General features: G+C 47.8%; 1 protein-coding gene across 6 annotated transcripts; it reads left to right on the forward strand.

The window, feature by feature from the left end:
• Positions 1-147: 147 nt before the first annotated feature.
• Positions 148-14107, forward strand: LOC309602641 (AP-3 complex subunit mu-2). 6 transcript variants are annotated; one of them, XM_082336374.1, is made up of 10 exons: positions 148-310; positions 424-1809; positions 3171-4559; positions 7392-7563; positions 8096-8233; positions 8770-8855; positions 9389-9522; positions 10392-10599; positions 11428-11572; positions 11997-14107. In XM_082336374.1, exons 3-10 carry the CDS (start codon positions 4287-4289, stop codon positions 12095-12097), a joined length of 1257 nt encoding a protein of 418 aa, XP_082192500.1. In that variant the 5' UTR covers positions 148-310; positions 424-1809; positions 3171-4286; the 3' UTR covers positions 12098-14107. The 6 variants fall into 6 exon arrangements, with proteins under 6 accessions (XP_082192500.1, XP_082192503.1, XP_082192502.1 ...); XM_082336377.1 differs by having other exon boundaries at positions 461-1809; XM_082336376.1 differs by lacking the exon at positions 148-310 and having other exon boundaries at positions 322-836; positions 1757-1809.
• The last annotated feature ends 892 nt before the right edge of the window (positions 14108-14999 follow it).

Genomic DNA, 14999 nt, shown 5'->3' on the forward strand with positions numbered 1-14999 from the left:
CGCGGGGAACAGCGCGGCGGGGCGGGAGCGGCCGCGGCCGCCGCCGGGAGGAGCCGCGGGGCCGGGGGCTGCGGCGGGCCGGGGCCTCGGCCGCGGCGGGGGCTGGGAGGCGGGGCCGCCTCCCGGGCGGCCGGAGCCGCCAGGCCGCCGCCCCGGGGCCGGCCGCTGCCGAGGGCGGCCTGCGGCGCCATGTGGGTAGGGCGTGCGGGGCCGAGGCGGGAAGGCGGCGGCGCTCGGTGAAGGCTGACTGGAAACGGCGCTTGGGCGGGAGCGGCGGGGAGCCCTCCGCGCTCCGGAACCGCGACCGAGGGTATGGCCGCCGGCTGCTGGGGCCGCGGCGAGCAGGCGGGCGCGGCTGGGCGGCGGGCGGGCCCGGGCTGGCGGTCGTGCTCTGCTAAGAGGTGCTTATAACCTCTGAGGTAGGAAGTCCATCTCTGAGGGTTAATCAGGCTTGCAACAGCGACTCTGGGGTTTTCTGACATAAAGCGATGTGGAATCCCGAAATAACGATACCATTTGGCTTGGGGAGCGAGTACGCCTTGCCCGTGCCTCTCAGCTGCGCGCGGTTAAAGACTGCTCCGTCCTCGGGCATCTTCGTGAGGTAATTTCTGTCACCTTCTGACATCTTTGATACATTTTGGTTTGTACAGTAAAAATATGCTGCCAAAATATTAGCTGTTCCACGCGAAATAATGTGGGAGCTATCTGGGTACTTTGGTCTTGGCTCCGCAGAGCTGGCTTTTTGTCACTGAAATCAAGAGGGAGAAGAGTCCGAGAAGAGAGGTCTGCCCTGGGCTGATTTACGGGACAGCATGGCTCTCTCCTGCTCTGCAGAGGTAGAACGTGGGACTAGCATGTGCTGAAAGTTGGCAGAAATCAGCAAATTCTCATTTTACAGCATACTCTCTTAGGCTATATTTGATTGAAAGAATCTCATTTTGTTGTCCATGCTGAATGGCTACGTGCCGCATGCAATTCTCTAACCTTTTCTAACCTTTGGCTCAGTGTACCAGTTGCGTGTACACGTTGTAAAGTAGGCATTTTTTACCATTGCCTTAAAGGACAACTATTGTGTAAAGTTTCATGTGAGCTTCCCTTTTTAGAAAAGAAAAAATATAATCTTAGGAAATGTTGTGGAGGCAGAGTTGATAAAGCAATGTGATGTTTTCTGAACGGCTTTGTTTAGTGTCTTGAGGTGAGAAATTTCTCTTTTGAGCAAGAGGAACTCTCTTGATGTTTTAACAGAATAGGTTTTTCAGGGCAAAAGTTAAATGTTCTCAGTGAGTTACTTATTACTTGAAGCCAATGGCGTTTGAGATGCTCTTGTACAAGGTACTGTACAAACGGTTCTGTTTCTGCCATGCCGACTATAGAGGTCTCGTCTTGTCTTGTCAGAGTCGGATTCTCCCTACAAATTAATCTCTTCTCCCACCTCTTGCTGAGTCTTCAAAATTTGGTTGGTTCTATGCTGCATGGCTTCCAGTGCCTTAAATTACAAGGCTGTGGTGCTATATTCAGAAAAGGCAATGGAGATATAAATATAATTTCCAGATAAGAAAGTAAAGCAAGACTAAGAGGATTCAGTACGTAACAGGGAAACACGACTGTGTTCCTACAACACAGAGTATCAGTCTGTAGACTCTATTCTGCTTCAAAATTGGCAGTAGGTTGTTATTAGCACCCTTGCAAAATTAATTGTTTTTGTTATAAATAAAAAATGGCCTGTTTTCTTCTGCTTTCTTTTTTATTTTCACAGCCCAGGCTAACAGCTAAGTCACCAGCATTCCTGCATATGGCAAACTACAGATGGTAAGGAATTGTTTTATCATAAAGACAGCGCACAGTTTGGCAACACCGTTTTGTAGCACTGCTCTTTGACTGCGCTTAGGTTTCTCTGGGGTTCATGTACTGTAACTGAGGTATAGTACCCTTCAATGAGCACTTTTCAGGCTGTCAGTAAATTAACCAGCAGAATGAAATTCTGTTCTGGCAGCATCTTCTGCCATGTTCTCCTTTTAGGTTCCAGTTTCTATAAGCTCCCGAGCCACTGGGGAGATTGACTTTCAGAACAAAACACGAGCTTTGTGCTAACGGTTTGGAAGCAGCCAGGCAGCCTTTCTGCAGCAGTAAACAGTGGTGTAACTGCAAATTGTTCTCTGCAGGCGCCAGCAAGATACCGTAGTGGACCTGTCTGATTTTAAAGTAGAAATGTATTTCCCCTTTTCCCTCAGCAACCTTTTCCTTTGGTGTGCAGAAATAATTAATTACCCTAGGGTTGCTTTTGTATTGGCACCAATGTTCTTGATGGCTAAAGAAACTGAAGTAACCATAGGAAAAATACAGAAGTGACAACAACAGCAAGAACTGGGCAGAATACTAACAATTCTGATGATGGGCGCAAGCAGTCAGAGGGAAATGGCAGTTTTTAAACAATGTCTGTAATACAATCAAAACTGAATTGCGTGTCATGAGACAAAAAAGAAATGCCTGTATTGAAAAGACGTATCCCATGACTGTTGAGTTTAAGGTCCGGGTTAAAACCAGAAAGGTTGGAGTTTCTCGGAGAACCAAGCGTATCAAGGCTTTATGTGGTTGGTCGGTGTAACGATGTGCTGCTGCTTTCCGCCCGGGATCCCTCTGTGCCGCCCGTTAATACAGCCTCCAGGAGCCTCATAGGCTGAGGCACCAATCTTGACAATTCCTTTGTGTTAAAAGCAAAGTGATTATATTAAAATAACAAATAATGATTTTAAATTTAGAAATGCTGTAATTAAATGACAAATTATTACCCCTTTGTTGCTCTCAAATGTGTAATTCATTACAGTAATTTGAATTAGACTTTAAAAAACATTATTTGATGTTTAAAAAAATGCATTTGATACAAATCGTGACCGTAAAAGAGAAATTAATATGTAGGTCATTTCTCCTTCATTATTTTGTGCTATAGCAAAAAGCTCATCTAGCGCGCGTTGAATTATCTGATACTTTAAGGACGTAGGCGCACAGTGGCATTGAAAGGTAACGGCAGAGTAAATAAACTGGCCTCCGCCCCATCTGGGGGGAGAACGGCTACAAGGTAGCAACAGAAAATAAGAGCTAACGTAAACTCCGAAGGGCGCGGGTTTTTGCGTTCTGCCGTAACCAGTGCATTCAGCTCGCTCATCTTCCAGCCGCGGGGATGTCCCCGCTGACAAGGTTTGCCCGCAGCCGCGAAGCGTGGAGGTGCGGAGAGGCAGGGCCGAGGCTGTCGGTGCTCGCGGGGCAGCCGCCATCCTTCCCGCGTCGCGGAGGCCGAATGCTGGGACAGCTGATGTAACGGGGGAGAGGCGCGTCTTTCCCTCGTTCTTCTATTCGCGGGTCCCAGCAGAGCAGTGAAATCGGGAAGTTATTTGTGGTGGCATCTGCCTGACTCCGAAGTCCGGAGATCTGCTACGTGAGCGCGAAACGCCGCTCCTAACGACGCGGAGGAATCGCTTGGCATAGAGTCGGGATGCATTCTGCACGACAGCTGTCGTTTTCACGCCGCCCGGACTGCGCTTTCAGTCGCGTTGCTGCTCTGCGGCGAGCAAACCGGCGAAACAGCGCAGCGGAAAGCATTCCACCGGGCGCTTCTCGCCGCGCTCTGCAGCCCGCGCGACGATGTCCGGGTGCCCTGGAGGAGCCCGGGAAGCCGGCGCCGCTTTGCAGGCCGCGGGCTCCGCTATCTGCAAGGCGGAGCGCGGTTCTGCCCGCCCCGCTGGAAAGCCCGGGCCCGCGCCTCGAGGCGGGGAGAGGGGGGCGTGCAGCACCCTGCCGGCGCGAGGAGCGCGGGCTGGCAGCTCGTGACGTAACCGGCTGGTAGCTCTTGACGTAAGCGTGGGGAGGTGAGGAGGGAGCGGGTGTTCGTTGCGTAGGCCCGCCCCTTCCGGCGGGGGACTTGTCAGGAGCCCGGGCAGGCCGCTGCACCAATCAAAGCTTGAGCGCGGCGTGGCGTTCGCGCTGCGTCACCATCCGCGCGCCTCCCCTCGGCCTATCGGGCGTGGCTGTGAGCGGGTCACCCAATCGGAGTGCTCGCTGCCAAGCCCCTCCCCTCCCGAGGGGTTTTTCGCGCTGCCAATCGGCGCGCCGGGGGGGTGGAGCTTGTGGCGGCGGCGGCGGGGGCGCGCGCGGGGGGTGGGGCCCCGTGAGGCAGCGCGGGCGCGGCGGTGAGGGGAGGCCCGGCGCGGCGGTGAGGGGAGGCCCGGCGCGGCTGCCGCTTCTGCTCCCGCTGCAGGAGGGCCCCGCCGTGCGGCCGCCCCGCCGCAGTCATGATCCACAGCCTGTTCCTCATCAACGCCTCGGGGGACATCTTCCTGGAGAAGCACTGGAAGAGCGTCGTCAGCCGCTCCGTCTGTGACTACTTCTTCGAGGCGCAGGAGAGGGCCTCGGAGGCGGAGAACGTGCCGCCGGTGATCCCCACGCCGCACCACTACCTCCTCAGCGTCTACCGCCACAAGATCTTCTTCGTGGCCGTCATCCAGAGCGAGGTGCCGCCTCTCTTCGTCATCGAGTTCCTGCACCGCGTCGTCGATACCTTTCAGGTACGGCTCGGGCGGCCGAGCAGGGGGAGGGTGGGTGTGCAAGGGCCTGGGCGTGCGAGGGGGTATGGGTGGGGGATGTGGGTGTGCAAGGGCATGGGCGTGCGAGGGGGTATGGGTGGGGGACATGGGCGTGCAGGGGCCTGGGTGTGCAAGGGGATATGAGTGGGGGACATGGGCGTGCAAGGGCATGGGCATGTGAGGGAGTATAGGTGGGAGATATGGGCGTGCAAGGGCATGGGGCGAGGGGGTATGGGTGGGGGACATGGGCGTGCAAGGGCCTGGGCGTGCGAGGGGGTATGGGTGGGAGATATGGGCGTGCAAGGGCCTGGGCGTGCGAGGGGGTATGGGTGGGGGACATGGGTGTGCAGGGGCCTGGGTGTGCAAGGGGATATGAGTGGGGGACATGGGCGCGCAAGGGCATGGGCGTGTGAGGGGGTATGGGTGGGAGATATGGGCGTGCAAGGGCATGGGCGTGCAAGGGGGTATGGGTGGGGGACATGAGCGTGCAAGGGTATGGGTGGGCAGGGTGGGCGTGCAAGGGGGTGGGTGTGGGCCATGGATGTGCAACAGGGTATGCGGGGCATGGGCATCCAAGGGCATGGGTGAGCAGGGTGGGTGTGGGACATGGGTGTGCAAGGAGAGGTGGGTGTGCAACACCCCCCCCCCCCCCCCCCCATACCAGGACAGGCTCTCTGCTTCTGCTTTAGCTGAAGGGTTAGGTGAGGTGTGCTGAGGAGGTTAGAAAAGAGCCCCAGGTCACTGCTGTTGTAAAGGAGAAGGGGGGGGGGAAGGGAGCCCTTCAAGTTAGCAGCAATTAGTTTTCTCGTTCTCCTATCTCTTAATTCTCATCCTGCACCTGCGAGGATCTAGAGTGGGTCTCGAGGGCTGGTGGTGGTTAGGAATGCACTGCCTAGGATGAGGATGGATTCAAGACCTACACTCAGAAGAAGGACCTTTCAGCAATCGAGATTCATATTTCTGTTTTGCAGCCTTGTCTCTTCTAGGGGCTGTGAACTAAGACCAAGCTGGCCTTGTTCTCACAAGGAGTTTTTGCGATTCATAGCCATGTGCTTTAGTCAATTAGTGACCGCCTGCCCATGTGCTTGCATCTAGTGATATTTCTTGCAAGCGTATTTGCTTTCTAAAGAAGGGAGTTGCAGGAGTTGCCCCAGAGCAGCCTTATTCCCTCTGTGCTCTGGCTGGCGTGACTGCCGGTCAGTTTAGGGAAGCAGTGAAGAAGTCTGTCTTCTGCCTGCCAACAACAGGATTGTGTAGTCTGGATTTGAAATGCCTTGTGACCAGCATCCCACCAGAATACAGGAGATGTGGGTGCTTGATCAAACAAGTATCATGTGAGCTTTTGCTTCCAGGCACCAGTCAGAATGCGAGCGTGGGCTGAGTTATGTTTTATTGAGTTCAGGGAGTGGGTTGGCTGTTCAGGCCAAAAATGTACAATATCAGATGCCCTGGCTTGGCCGTATGTTACAATCTGCTATGTCTGAAAAAGAAATAGTGTTTGTAGTGCGGGACTAGGAATTCTCTAGTGTCACAGTTTATGTATACTCGTGCTTTGTGCAGAATGCCTTGTCTCTTTAATTGCTCTAAGTAACTAGAAGCTCAGGTTTGTGTTTGTGTGCGTGTGCTCACTCTCTCTCCAGAAAGATGCATGAAATCCCCACAGAATAAAACTAGGAGTAAATTAAATGTTCAATTTTAAAAATTACTGAATTATCGGGTCTGTTTCCTATAACATATGCCGAATCTTGAAAGTTCTCCACTTAGTTTTGTATAGCTACATTGTGTTACAGATGTAGAATTTGGTATATTTTCACTGCAAACTTTAATATTGCTAATTATTGTTTTGGAGTAGGAGCTGAAGAAACAGTAGAGGAATCACGCTGGGGAATAAACTGGTCTGTGGATCTTTTATGATTCACGTTCTAAGGTTCTGCTTGATACACTTCATAATTTATGAGGAAGGAGGGTTTTGTTACATGGATGGAATTATTTTTCAGACTTCTCGGAATACTGGACTTCTGCTATTAGTCTAATAGATCTTGGGATGTGTAAGCAGTCTGTGCACCCTAAGAGGTATCAGAATGAAAAAACACAGGTAGTGTCTTGGATGGACTTCGGAAATGTTCTCCTATAAAACAAACAGGGACTTGGGCAGAATATGCAGAGAGTTTGAAGCTGTGCTCCCCCTATATTCCACATCAAAATAAATTCTAAAAAAAATATTTACAGAATTGAAGTTAATAATTGTATTTTTGCCTATATGTATATGAGCATTATAACAAAAGTAAATGAAAAGCTTTGATGAGGAGAGGTTGAATTCCTTAAACAGCGGTGCTGCACAGTTAAACTACTGAGAGTACTGTAGGTAAAGGCTGGGGCGGCTGAGGAGGGGTATATAATACTGGAGCCCAATGAAAGGCATCGCTGCACGCATGTCAGTAGTGGCCACAGGAAGTAAGTTTTTCTTATCAATGTTGCTGCTTAATGGGTTGCAATTGAGCCACTTTCAAGTGCTAGTTAAAAAATCTCTGAGCTATCAAAGGGAATCTTTTTATATCGAAAAGCAATAAGAGCACATGGTGATGCGGTGACTCGCCGGCTGGCTGGGGCAGCGGCAGAGGTATGCTCAGAGCCGCGCGTATCTGTTGGAGCGGTCAGTCTGCCTGACGTGCTTGTACTAATACATGGAGTTTCAGTGTTGTTTTGCCTCCTCCGAGAAGGGGCTTGATTTATTTCTCTGTGGGAGGACACTGAACTGAATGATCGCTAAGACTCTCTTTCAGAGATGGTTGAGTAAGTCTTTCTTTTGCACAGGATTATTTTGGTGTCTGTTCAGAGGTGATGATCAAGGACAATGTTGTGGTGGTCTATGAGGTGCTGGAGGAGATGCTGGACAATGGCTTTCCATTGGCAACAGAGTCTAATATTCTTAAGGAACTGATAAAGCCTCCCACTATCCTGCGAACAGTTGTCAACACCATCACAGGTACAGGGAAACAAAAAGTAGATAAAACTGGGGAGGCCCTGTGGCAATATTCCTGCATAAGTAAATTAGGACATGGGTGGAGAAAATTTATGTTGTCCTATGCCATTCTAAACCCCAGCGTAGGTGTATTTAGGGAGTCCTGTGTTAGTGCTTTGCTTTGAGGTTCCTTCCACTTCCAGCACCAGCTGCACTTCTTTTTTTTTTTTTTTTTAAAACCAAACCAGACCAATTACATTTCCAGTTACAGCCATGACGTGACTTCCTGGATGAGCTAATGTGGTGTGGGTTTTGTGTTGGGGTGGCTTTTTTGTTGTGTTTTTTAGTTACAATTCCCCATGCCTTACTGTGGTATGGTTTAGCATTGGATGTAAGAGAGACGTAAATTGTAGAATACAAACAGTGAGTAATTGCTCTCCTGTGAAGAGACAGAGGTTCTCGGGGATGAATTACAATTAAGTTATGTGAGGCCAAGGACTTGTTCTGGAGCATTGTCTAACTTTTGTGGTTGTTGTGATTGCCTTTCTTTTTCCAGGAAGCACTAATGTGGGTGACCAGCTTCCTACCGGACAGCTATCCGTGGTGCCTTGGAGACGTACCGGTGTAAAATATACCAACAATGAGGCGTACTTTGACGTGATTGAGGAGATAGATGCCATCATTGACAAATCGGGTATGGAAGTTGCCTCTGGCTAAGATGAGGGTAACTTGTCCTGATAGTGCCTGAAGAGAGATTTAGGTTTTCAAAGAGGAGCTCCCTCATGTAAGTGTGGGAAGCTCTATTCCTATTCTTGCTCGGGAAAGTTGCCAACTTGTAGGTGCTATTCAGTCAAAAATTTTAGAGAGGTACCAAGGTTTTCACTTGCCCTTGTTCCTGAGGTCTTGTTAGCAGTTCTATATTGGGAAAACAGAGGGTGAGTGAAAACTGTGCGTAGCACTCTCTTTAGTTTTTCTGCATCTTAATCCTGTTAGAGTTGGGAGCTATTGTCACGGGCCATTAAAATTGACATTGCTCGTGTCAGTGGTTCTTATTTGTATGCATCTTCTCTAGCAGTTGTAGGGAATGAGAAAAATGTTGAGCGGGCAACATAACGAGCCATGACACTTCATAAAGATAATAAATTTCCTTCCTCCCCATTGATAGTTTTTCCACACTGGAATTTTTTTGATCAGGTTCACATAACTTCCCGTATTTACTTATTGTTGCAGGTTCCACGATTACTGCTGAAATCCAAGGGGTGATTGATGCTTGTGTCAAGCTGACTGGGATGCCAGACCTTACCCTCTCCTTTATGGTAAAGCTCAAGGATGTATCTTTACTTAAGTATTTTGAAAAGGGTTTCCCAGCCCTGCTGCTAGGATCTCGGTCTCACGCTGATGGATTCCAGTAGATCAGAACCTGGGTATGCCAAACAAAAAGAGAAAGAACTGACAATGGCAACTCATGGTGAACCTCAGCAAGTCTGAGCATAAAGGTTTTATTTTCAGATTCTTTGTTAAAAGTACTGTTAGTGTGTGCTGTGACTAAGTTTCTGAGATACAGTCGTGCTTTAGGCAGATACCCTAAAGGGTCGTACTCACTTTTTGTGAGTATGCATCAATGTAATTATTTGACACGACTGAATTTTCTAAAATAGGATAGAGGTTATTGAGTACTGCTATTGCACAAATGTAACAGCATCAAATAGCTTAACGTGTCTGAATGTAGATAGCTTCAAATGGGCAGAGCACGTCGAATGGTAGGCCCTTCGTGGATAGAAGATTGAGAAGAGGAGGCTATTTTAAGTAGTACTGCCTTCACTAACCCTGTGACTTTCTTTTCTTTCAGAACCCTCGATTATTGGACGATGTCAGCTTTCATCCCTGTGTGCGTTTTAAGCGCTGGGAGTCAGAGAGAATACTCTCCTTCATTCCACCTGATGGAAATTTTCGCTTGCTCTCCTACCACGTCAGCGCTCAGAAGTAGGTGATGAATTTGGTGCTGTGAATTACGAAATTTGGATCTTCCTGGCTAGGAAAAAAAAAGGAATTGCTTTTAAAGATCAGGTGGCATGTTGTGCCAAATGAAGTAGAGGTGCATGGTACCTTGCACTCTTCCTTTTTTAAAACACGTGTTTCCTCCTTGTTTGGAGCAGTGATTCTGTCATTTCTTTTTGGTCAGCCAGCATTTTTCAAAGACTAGTAGCAGATGAACAAACTAGAGAGGGAAAGAATTAGGCAGTATGGAGTAATCAAGCTGTTGATTTCCTATGTTTATGAAAAACTTTTAGAATAAAACAAGATAGTTTGGTAATCTTGTTGGTTTTTTGACATCTCTCTTAATAGAACTACAGGTTCTCGTCCACTGTTAGCGTTCTGTTCTAGAAGCAGCTTACCAAGGACTAACTGGGGTAGAGATGCTAAAGCATTTTGTTAAGCTTTGTCAGGCTTATCTCAAGTAGGTGAAAAGGAGCGGGAAATCCAACCGAAAGCACAAATGTGAAGTTCCAGTGCTGCTGCACTGCCTGGCACTGCTTGCCAGCTTGGTTGTGACAGGCCAAAACATTCCTCATCCTTTGCTCAAGTCTCTTGTTATAGTGGATGTAGTTACCTGTCCTGTAGAGAGGTAGAAAACCAAGATACAGCAAGCTTGATTAAAAAAAGTGTAATTAAGACTTGAGAACAGGATTCTGACTTTGCTCTTAGATCAAACAAACGAGTATTGGATTTCCTTCTCTTTTAAGGAGATTGGTTTCCAGTGTTTTCAGTGTAGAAGGCAAGGACTGCATCAGGAAAAGCAAAGATGAAGGCAGGAGATTGACAAGGACTCTCTGTTGATGTCTTTATTCTAGTCTTGTGGCAATTCCTGTCTACGTTAAACACAACATCAGTTTCCGTGATAGCAGCTCGCTGGGACGTTTTGAGATCACAGTGGGGCCAAAGCAGACTATGGGGAAGACCATAGAGGGAGTGATGGTCACTAGCCAGATGCCAAAAGGTGTCTTAAATATGACCCTCACGCCCTCTCAGGGAACACATATCTTCGATCCGGTTACAAAGGTGAGAGGAAAGAGAGAAATGAGATTTTTTTTTTTTTTTTAATCTTTCTTACCTTTCAGCAAATGAAGTTGTGCTGTTCATGCTTACATGAACATTTCCTTGAACATTGCTTTTCTGAAGGCATTATCTTTTCTTGGGGTGAGAACTTTTTCTGGACAATTGCATACTAGAAGTTGTCTTAATCTCCACAACAAATAGCTCAGTGTCTGTGTGGATTGTAGTTCTGGCTGCTTGGTGCAGAAGATCCAAGAACTGGTATTGGATGATGAAGCATTAGTCTGGTGGATGCTTTGCAGACTTCTGCATATCTCGTTGTCATGCCTAGTACTGCACGTTAGACTTGGGCCTTTGCAAACACTGAGGATTTGGGTTGGATAGGGGGGTTTGATTTGTTTTGGCGTGTTCTGGGTTTGTTGTTTGGTCGTCGTCCTCCCCCGGAGTTCACTTTTTTTTTCTTATTGCAAACTTAAATTTGATGGTTTACCAACAGTAGACACTCAAGCAGCACTGCTTCAGCCACTTGGTAAGGAGGCAATTCTGCATTATTTTTGTCACTGTTACACATAGGAAATGGGGCCTGTAGCGCAAGCAGTGGAAATATAATTCATGGTAGGCTTTTGGGGAGCCTCATGGAAAGAGAGAGGGAGAACAAAGGTTGAAGGCAGCTGCTCCTTAAGCCTGTACTGTGTCTGTCCGATATGAAAGGCAAGATACTAAGGCAAAGACCTTTTCCATAAAGAAACATTAAAAGCTGTCATTAGCAGGGACTCTTCTTTAGAGGGTGTTATAGCATTTCTGTTTCACTGCTCCATTTTCTGTTCCTTGAAGTTGCTGTCGTGGGATGTGGGGAAAATAAATCCCCAGAAGCTGCCAAGCCTGAAGGGGAGCGTGAGCCTGCAAGCTGGGACATCAAAACCAGATGAAAACCCCACCATTAACCTGCAGTTTAAAATTCAGCAGCTGGCTATATCTGGTAAGTGACTGTCAGATAAAGAAGCTGAATGTTCTCTGCTGTGTCAGTGCTCACTCTGCATGTAGCTGAGCAGGCCTTCTGAAGTACCTTCTATCTGAAACATGTTCTTCAAGTAAAAAAATCGTGTGCCTTGACTACAGATACGTGGATTTGTCCTCTCTGATGCTCTGTGAAACAGCCTATCTACATTTCCTTGCATTTCGTGCTTACACACCTATAAAGAATTTTAGGGTATGGATGTGTTTGTAAAGAATGGTTCTGACAATTAGCAGTTGTCAGCTTTTCTCTGTTATGTTTACTGCTTACTAGAACTTTCCCTCTGCTTTCTGCACCTCTAGTATGATCTTCTGTTGCTTTATCCTGAGGGCCTGTCTGCTTTGTTTGTGGCAGCAGTCGGTCTTATGCTGTGTTTGTTTGCCTTTAGGACTGAAGGTGAATCGCTTGGACATGTATGGGGAGAAGTACAAGCCCTTCAAGGGGATAAAATACATGACTAAGGCTGGCAAGTTCCAAGTCCGAACCTAGAGGATCCTGATAGTGAGGAAGAGCACTTTCCTGTTTCTCCTGTCCCTGGCTGTTGGATGAGCCTCTTACCCCATCCATCTGTTTAGGGTTGCTCCCTTGCCTGTAGTAGCATGAGCAGGAGAGCCAGTGCTTAGGGTGCTGGGGAGCAGGGAAAAGTAAGGTTGACCTGAAACCATCTCATCCCTGGCTGAGCCTGAAGTATTTGGAACAATGGCAGATGGAAGAGGTGTTCAGGTCCCTTGGGATTAGTGAGTCAGCTATGTAAGCTTGTATCACCTTCATTTTGCTGTCTTAAAGGAAATTCTAGGGATGTATTGCCTTTTGTAACTCCTCTTCCTTATATTTTGGTTGGCTTTTATCCCTTCGTAGATGATACAAAGTTGAATTTCCACAAACTTTGACTCCAGTGTGATGGTCTGGCATCTGCCCTTCTCCATCACTGGGCATTTGGGTGGAGAGCTGTATAGCTCGTGGCAGCAGAGATCATCTAGCCGTTCTGCCTCAGAGGGCCGGGAAGAAGTGGAAAGGTAGACTGTCCCACCCAGGACGGCAAGTTAAGCAGCCTGAGATTGGGGATGGTGCCACAGAGGGAGGAAGGGAAGAAGTGGATGCTTTTTCTAGATATTTCATAAGCCATCTTGGTCATCAAGTATCTGGGATCTCTGGAGATGGACTGGAAACCCATCCAAATGTTAGCATGGTATCCTGTGAAGGGCTGACTGTAGCACATCTGATATTGCAACTGATGGGTGGTGACATCTGAATGTAATTCTGCGTCTCTTCGTATTTCGTCAGTATTGGAAGGTAGCGATTCTCCCAGCTTCTTTGGGGAGTCAGGGAAGAGACAGAGAGGCAGGAGAATATTTGTGGAAACAGAACACTGATGGAAACTGAAGCTGTGGCTAAATGAAGACGATCGCTATCCCAGTAACTTGTTGGAACCTCTTTTTGTCGCTGCCTGCTTATTACAAATGAAGGTGATACTGCTGTTCTCCTGCTCACTGATGTCTGTCTTTGAGGTAATTGTGTCCTGGTACCTTTGTAGTGTTTCTGGCTGTCCTACCTCGTTCCAGTTCCTGTACCAATCAGCTGCTGTGCAGGTGGATTCAAGCCTACGCTGGACTTTTCACTGGGACCATCTCTTCTGCAGGAGCTGTTGCTGTATCTGCCCATTCCAGTCCATGCTGCATCTCTCTGTACAGCACATACGTGAAATGAGAGGCATCTGCACTGTTCCCTATTGTCTGTAATGTGCTTTTTGGCCACTAGATGCCAATGTGTTTTCTCCGCGGCAGCAGAACTTGCCCCTAAGCTGCTGTACGTGTGACTACAGCATCTGTCAGGTGGCTGTGGAGTCCAGCATGTGCAGTTCATGCTTGTGAACAGAACAAGGCGACCCTAAACGAAGGATAACATACCTTCTGGTTTGCATGTGATGGATACTTGCAGTGAACGAATGGCATCTTGCTTGTGGAATGGCAAGTTGCAGTGCAACCGATGCCATAGCAGGTGGCCTTACTGCGGAGCATGTTCAGTGCAAATATAACCTTCAGCAAGGGCATCAATAAAATTCACTTTTACTTGTCATCTGTGTCGTTTCAGAGTGGTTTGTGTGGGCTTTGCAAGAAATACAGTTGGTACTGAGGAGGAACGGAAATTATGCCAATTGGATTGTGGATAGCGGGTGCCTTAGGGAGATCAATGTCTTTATGCGATTGGGATTGTAAGCTTGGGACTCAGTCACTGTCTGAAAAGCTAAAATTAATCACTTTCCTGGTAATTTTTCTTAGGAGTGCTGAGCTTTTCCTAGAACCTCACTGAAACTGTAGGAATGCAGCTGAACCGTTTTTGTTTCTTAGGTGGGGGTTTGGGTAGCAGGCGAAGGGCTGTGCTTTAGTTATGAAGACAATGAAATACCTTTTCACCTTCCGCCTCCTCAAATACTGACGTTGTCCTTTGGCTTTGTAGCTTTGTTTTTTAAAGTGTCTTTTTTCCTGCTGAAGTGATTCATGTTACTTGAGATCTCGAAAGGCTTCTGATATGCACGTAAGGGCGTCTGGCCCTTGCGACGAGCTTTCTGTATCGGTCTGAGATGGCTGCAAGTTCCTATGGAGGGAAAGATGAAGCAGAGCAGAAGGGGGAAGCAAGGAGCAACATCAGAGAGAGAACTTGGTAGATGATGATATGAGGAGTTTTGGGGGAAAATGCAAGGTATAGCTGTGTGCTTCAGTTACTATAAATGCTGATGTTGACTCAGGTTCTGAAAGACCTCAAATATGGCAATATCAACTGCAAAGTGAGAAGAAAGATGAGGCAAGCAGATGGCAGTCATTATTGTCGTAGACCTTGTCTCAAGATGGTGCTACTGTGTGCTGGAAGTAGGGGAAAAAAACAGGATAAGAAGAGGAAAAGCTGATGATGTAGAGATGGAAACCGTCTTGGGGATTTTTATCAGGGAGGGATGTAATGGGTAGACAAGCCAGAGAAACGCAGTTAAACGCCCTGAGCTAGGTGGCAGCAACTTTTGAGAAATGGAACGCAATAAGTTAAAGTAAGGCTGGAGAACACAAGTTCTAGTTATTGGACTGGGATTTGGTAAATCTCCCAGATTAAGGATCTATTACTAAATGAGAGAGAAGTATTTGGAAAAATTTTGAGTTGATTCTGGGCCCTTCTTTAAGTCAGCTGCAGAGAAGATGTCACAGAGGACAGCGCAGGATAGAAGGGAGCAGCCGGTGCAGAGATGGCAGCTAAGGCTTGCGTAGCTCTCTTGGCACCTTGGATATTTCACATGAGGGCGTTTTCAAGGAGCTGGTAACAGCTGTGATGTAAAACTGTTCTCTGCAACTTATATATGTAGGAGGTATTTTTCTAAAAGATACCAGTATCAGGTGTGCTTCAG

Source organism: Platalea leucorodia (assembly GCF_965183815.1).
Source record: "Platalea leucorodia genome assembly, chromosome: Z".
NCBI classification, from domain to species: domain Eukaryota; kingdom Metazoa; phylum Chordata; class Aves; order Pelecaniformes; family Threskiornithidae; genus Platalea; species Platalea leucorodia.

What these genes read in the sequence shown, in the direction of transcription:
- LOC309602641 (XM_082336374.1), top strand. Translation starts at nt 4,287, where the DNA reads ATGATCCACAGCCTGTTCCTCATCAACGCCTCGGGGGACATCTTCCTG. An exon ending in ACCTTACCCTCTCCTTTATG is followed by an intron (nt 8,856 to 9,388) that starts GTAAAGCTCAAG and finishes CTTTTCTTTCAG; the next exon opens with AACCCTCGATTATTGGACGA. An exon ending in TACCACGTCAGCGCTCAGAA is followed by an intron (nt 9,523 to 10,391) that starts GTAGGTGATGAA and finishes TCTTTATTCTAG; the next exon opens with TCTTGTGGCAATTCCTGTCT.